Source organism: Ipomoea nil, unplaced genomic scaffold (assembly GCF_001879475.1).
Source record: "Ipomoea nil cultivar Tokyo-kokei standard unplaced genomic scaffold, Asagao_1.1 scaffold1993, whole genome shotgun sequence".
Lineage (NCBI taxonomy): Eukaryota > Viridiplantae > Streptophyta > Magnoliopsida > Solanales > Convolvulaceae > Ipomoea > Ipomoea nil.
The window spans coordinates 3,583,150-3,589,528 of NW_017618421.1; the positions used below are offsets into that span (position 1 = coordinate 3,583,150).

A 6,379-nucleotide genomic window follows, 5' to 3' on the forward strand; every position below is an offset into this window, starting at 1 on the left:
CAATTAGAGAGAAGTTGAGATTCACGGGATTCAAGTATTTAATCACCTAGTGCCAATTATCATTTGCAATATTTAGTTTGGAATTAAGATTTGTGTGGGAATGCAAAGTGGAATCGAATTACTCCCGTAATCTCTATTCCTAGTGAATTTCCACTCCCATGGCTTAAACACCCAATAAGATCAAAGATCAGCATTCAATTATTCATAATTACTACCATCTCCCGATGAGCAATAATCTAGAATAAACTTCCCATAATAAGTTCCCCTTTCCCAAGGACCAACCATTAGGTGCAATCGTGTGTGCCCTAATTTATGCCCCAACTCCCATTGGTGACAAAAACATGGCTATGAAGCTAGTAACTATGGCCATTAATTACAAGCATCAAACAATATTATCACGATTGCAACACATGTATTAAACCCAAATAATAATATTTTAAAGAAACTGAGAGCTCAGGCACATAGGTTCATAAACACTTTTACCCAAGAATCTCTAAAGAATTTAGCCAAGCATGACTAAATTATACATAGCAAATATAAATAAAGAATTACAAATCATCAAAAGAGTACAAGAATTAACCAGACGATTTTCCCAAATCTCCCTAGTCTTCTTCTTGCTTTCCAAGACAACTTGTGGCTCTTGATTTCTCTCCTTCTTGTCTCCAAGAATCTCTGAATTCTCCCGGTCTCTGTCATTAGGGTTGAGGAAGGAGGGATTTTATAGTGGGTACAAAGTTGAGATGAAATAGGAATCTTGTACCAAATTAGACTCAAATTCTAATTCCTATATTTAAATAAAGAAATTGTCGTCTTTAATGATATTTAGAATTTGGAATATTCCTTGAATTGCTAACTTTTAATATGGAGATATGAGCCTTGAAGTCCGCGCAATTGATATTAGGAAAAGAAATCTCGCGCTTATATTGAATTTTGCCCAGCTGCGCCACTTTAGGCGTCTGTTTTCTTTATCCGCGCCACTTTAGGCGTCTGTTTTTATCCCAGAAACAGACGCATATTCGACGCGTCGAGAATTTTCTCGACGCGTCGAGACTTCCTGTGCGCGAATTAATTAGCTACTGGAAAATTTCGACGTGTCGAGCCCTTGGCTCGACGCGTCGAGTCCACTGGGCCCCGAACTCATCCAAAATTGCTCCAAACTCATCCTTGAACTCCCCTTGGTCATATCTTTGACCTAAAATGGTTCAAAAACACTAACAAACACCGTAAAATATTCAAAACAAGTGCGAACCATAATTAAATGATAATAGCAAGGAAAACATGTATTAAATAAGCAAAATTAAAGAATTTAGTTACTGGATGATTCAAAATAACCATAAAAACAAGCACAGATGTGATAACATCAGTGTGCATTTAAGTGAGGTATGGTAGTTGGTATTATACCACCATTCGGCCAAATGCAACCATTTTGCCCAGCTTTTTGGCTTTTGGAACACCATACACCTCAGATAACTCTCCAAACACTGGTTCACCTTCTCTGTTTGACCATCTGTTTGGGGGTGGTAGGCTGTAGACAAGTTTAGCTGCACCTGCATATTTTTTAAAAGAGCTTGCCAAAACCTGCTAGTGAAAATTTTGTCCCGGTCAGACACAATGCTCCTGGGTAACCCATGCAATTTATAAACATTCTCCATGAACAGCTCAGCCACACCTTCTGCAGTATAGGGATGAACTAATGCAAGAAAGTGAGCATACTTAGTCAATCTATCAACTACCACCAAGATGACATTTTTATTGTGTGATTTTGGTAACCCTTCCACAAAGTCCAGGGAAATACTCTGCCAGGCTTCCTCCGGAATGTTCAAAGGTTGTAAGAGCCCAGGATATGCTACATTTTCACTCTTACACCTTTGACACACATCACAACTCCTCACAAAATCCTTGACATCTTTTTTCAACCCTTTCCAATAAAATAGTGACTTGAGCCTTTGGTAAGTTCCAGTTTGGCCTGAGTGACCCCAATAGAAGATGCATGTAGCTTGGTGATCAATTCATTCCTTAGGGCCCCTGAGACCACAATATACAGCCTTCTTTTGTACCTTATGAGTCCCCCAGTTACTGCAATAGTTGGGTTTTCACTGGGACTAATCAAGGCAGAAGTGAGTTTCTCAGATGTCCAGCTATCATGCTCATAACTTTTGATAACTTCTTCTACCCACTGTGGTTGTATCACTGAGATGGAGTTCAATATTCCCTCATTGCATTCTTCCCTTCTAGAGAGAGCATAAGCCACAGTGTTCTAAAGTCCCTTCTTGTATTGTATGGAATAATCCAATCCCAAAAGTTTAGTCAGGCCCTTTTGTTGCAGGGAAGTAGTGATTTTTTGCTCCAAAAGGAACTGCAAACTATGGTGGTCAGTTTTAATGATGAAATGCCTTCCCAAAATATATGGTCTCCATTTTTCAACTGCATTAATATTGGAGAGATACTCCTTTTCATAGATTGAAAGCCCAAGATGTTTATTGCCAAAAGCCTTACTAAAAAATGCCACTGGTTTCCCTTCTTGGATAAGTACAGCTCCCATCCCTTTGTAACAAGCATCAGCTTCAATAATGAACTCCTTTTGAAAATCAGGCAGTGTGAGGATAGGAGAGTGACACAAAGCCTTCTTTAAATGCTCAAAAGCTTCCTCAGCCTCAGTACTCCATTTGAATCCCTCCTTCTTAAGCATATCAGTCAGAGGTTTGCTAATTATCCCATAAGCCCTGATGAATCTTCTGTAATAACCTGCCAGACCAAGGAACCCTCTCAAGCAGCCACAACATCTAACTTGGAAGGATCTGTCTGCAAGCCTTCCTGAGTAATAATGTGTCCTAAGTATTCCACTTGTGTTTGGACAAGGGAGCACTTGCTGAGCTTGGCCAATAAGAGGTTCTGTCTCATGAGGGATAACACTTCTCTTAGATGTCCCCAGTGGTCCTCCAGAGAAGAGCTGTACACCAATATATCATCAAAAAACACAAGAACTGACTTCCTGAGCAATGGCTTAAGAATGTGATTCATCATTGCCTGGAATGTTGCACGGGCATTAGTGAGACCAAATGGCATCACCCTAAACTCGTATATCCCTTGATGTGTTCTAAAAGCTGTTTTGAATTCCTCCCCTTCCTTCATCCTTACTTGATGGTATCCTGATCTTAAATCCAACTTAGAGAAATACCTTGCACCAGCCAACTCAGAAAACAGATCCTCAATTAAAGGAATGGGAAATTTGTTTTTAATTGTGATGCTGTTAAGGGCTCTATAATCCACACAAAATCTCCAAGTATTGTCCTTTTTGGGTACCAAAAGGACTGGGGATGCAAAGCATGAAGTACTAGGGGTAATGACCCCAGTAGCCAACATTTCTTCCACCATGGTTTCAATGACATTTTTTTGGTCAAAGGAGTATCTATAAGGTCTTATGTTTATAGGCTGGGCTCCAGGGATAAGGGGGATAGCATGGTCATGGATTCTTTGTGGGGGTAGAGTTGTGGGCTCCTGGAAAAGATCTTGGAACTCCTCCAGTATGGCTGCAAGGTTAGAGGGTAGATCATGGGTGGTGGTAAGGTAGCAATGAGGGTTTTCCAGAGATGTTTCAGGTAGAGAAGTGAGGCATTGGACCAACAGACCCTGGACCCCATTTTTATGCCAATTTTTCACTTCCTTCTTAGTGGCTGCCTGCAACAATGTTTTCCTTGTCAAGCCCTTCAAGAAAACCTTCTTGCCTTCTTTGTGGAAGGATATCCCAGGTGGCCTGGTGTGTAATTGAATGGGTGCAAACTGGTCCACCCAATCCATCCCCAACACCATGTCACACCCTCCAAGTCTGAGGAGTCTAAATCCTTTAACAAAACTCTCCTGCTGGATGTGCCATTGCAATTCAGAGCACATAGAGTCACTAGTGATCTGATCCCCATTAGCAACAGTTACTCTCGAGGGGGTGCATTTCCGTGGTTCTCTTCTCAATTGACTTAGGATCTTAGGATCCAAAAAGCTATGGGTGCTACCACTGTCTACCAAGATGACAATGGGTTGTTTCTGCACCATTCCCAATAGCTTAATGGTGTTGAGTCCTTCTCCCCCAACTACAGCACATAAGGAAACTCCTGCTACTTCTGTCTGTTCATCCTCAGGGTGTTCAATCAGAATGGGAACATCCTCTTCATCCTGATCCTCAATAATATTGAATGTTAGCCCCTTGCACTTATGCCCAGGTTGCCATGGATCAAAGCATCTAAAGCATCTTTTCTGCTCCCTAAGCTGATTTCTGAACTGGGTTATTTCAGGGGTCTTGGCAGCAGTGGTTTGGGTGGAGTTTTGGGTAGAGGTTGGCAGTATTGGCTTGGGGATAGGGATATTTGGGAGAGGGCTATTTGAGCTGGAGCTGGTTGTTTTAGTGGGCTGGTTGTTTCTGGTATTCCAGGCAGAGTTTCTAGGAGTGTCAACAGGTTTAAGGCCCTTTTCATATTGCCTTGCAAACCAAATAGCATCAGCCAAATCTCTAGGTCTTGCAGTCCTTACAAAACACCTAAGATTCTGCCTCAGCCTAGCTATGTAGTTTTCCATGAAATATGTTTCAGTCAGGCAAGGGTGGATTTGTAAGAGCAGGCTCATAAATTCCTCAAACTCATCAGTAAAGTCATCCACATTCCCCCATTGTTTGAAGGCAGCAAAGTCCTCCATCACAGAGACCTTACTGTCCCCAAACCTTCTACATATAGCTTCAACAAATCTAGGCCAGTGAAATTCCTCCATCAACCCATGAATGTAACTATCATACCATAATCCCACCTTCCCAGTTAAGTGCACATACAAGAGATTAGGTACTTCATTTCTGGGGATATGGGCAAGGATAAAAAATTTTTCACACCTAATCACCCACTGCCTAGTATGAGCATAATCAAAAGTGCCCTCATGAGGAAGTCTTGTGGTGGTACTACTGGTCCCATTCTGCCCTCAGCTCCTGGCCTCCTTCGTGGAGCCCAAACCAGGTTGGCTCTATCTATTGGGCCAACTGCCAATGGTGACCCCAGGCCAGGCTCATTTTCATCCTCCTCCAACTCCTGCATTGGTGCCTTATCAGGCCTGCCTACCGGTTACGCACCTTCCTGAACTTGGCATTGGACAGATGATTGCCCTGGGGTGGTAGGAAGGATGGGGGCGGCTAGTCTATTCAACCGAATTAGCTGGATCATCTCCTCCTTCAGGCTCCCAAACTGGTTAGCTAGATTACCAAGTTGTGCAGTTAACGAAGTCACCTGGGTACTGAGCTCAGTCACTGAGTCCTGTGTAGCTTGAGCTCTATTGTCGATTTTGCTGTTTAGTTCAACCACTGTGGCCTCAAGCCTGCGAAAACGGTCCTCCATGGGCTCTGATACCAATTGCTATGCCCTTCACAGTAGAGATCAGATTTGGGTGGAAGAGAATGGGGAAGAGATTAGGGTTGAGAGAATTGAAGAGGAGAAAGAAGAGAAAATGTGTTTATTATTCAACATAAAAAGCTTATTCATCCTCAGCTACAATTTAAAGCAGAAACTCCAACAAAATAGCAACAATCTATTCCTATATTCCCGGATCCACCCGTTGAGCCTGTTGAAAGGGGTGAATGGAACGACGTCGTCGTAAGCTGGGATAACCGCTGCTAACGGATACACAGAACGACGTCGTTCTATTTAATTTTAACGGCTCCAACGACTAGTCCAAAAACGACGTCGTCTGAGGCTTGTTTAATTGACTCCAGCTAGGACTCTTCTTACGACGTCGTTTACCCTCTTCTTCCACACTCCTTAGCCAATTCCTTCTTTCTTCTTTCCACCCTTCCTCCCTCTTTCCATTACTATTAGCTTCACCATCCAGGTTCATTGCGGAAACATCCATTCTTGGAATAAAAAAAAATTATACATACATATATATATATATATATATATATATATATATATATATATATATGTATATATATATATATGTATATATACATATATGTATATATGTATATATACATATATGTATATATACATATATATATATATACATATATATATATACATATATATATATATATATATATATATATACATATATATACATATATATATATATATATATATATATATATATGAAAACTTTGTGAATTGATCATTTGAAAATGATGTATATATCGAAATATGTACGAAAACATGAAATCACATAAACAACCATAGGCGATAAATATGTATATCATACCAAAGTTGTAAATAGTCACATATTTCTAGAATACAAATATGCAATTATAGGCATCATCTAATAAGGCTTAGAAAACTCATTAAAGTACCGTTCATCGGGATTGAGCGGCTGATAACGTGTTGTAATGTTGTTTGTGCCCATTGGCCATTAGCTGCTA

The 6,379-nt window shown here is 40.7% G+C and overlaps 1 protein-coding gene across 1 annotated transcript; it reads right to left on the reverse strand.

The window, feature by feature from the left end:
- Positions 1-2,766: 2,766 nt before the first annotated feature.
- Positions 2,767-5,069, reverse strand: LOC109147385. Its single transcript, XM_019295042.1, has 2 exons — positions 4,879-5,069; positions 2,767-4,834 (listed from the first exon to the last, which is right to left on the reverse strand). Exons 1-2 carry the CDS (start codon positions 5,067-5,069, stop codon positions 2,767-2,769), a joined length of 2,259 nt encoding a protein of 752 aa, XP_019150587.1.
- Between the last annotated feature and the right edge of the window lie 1,310 nt (positions 5,070-6,379).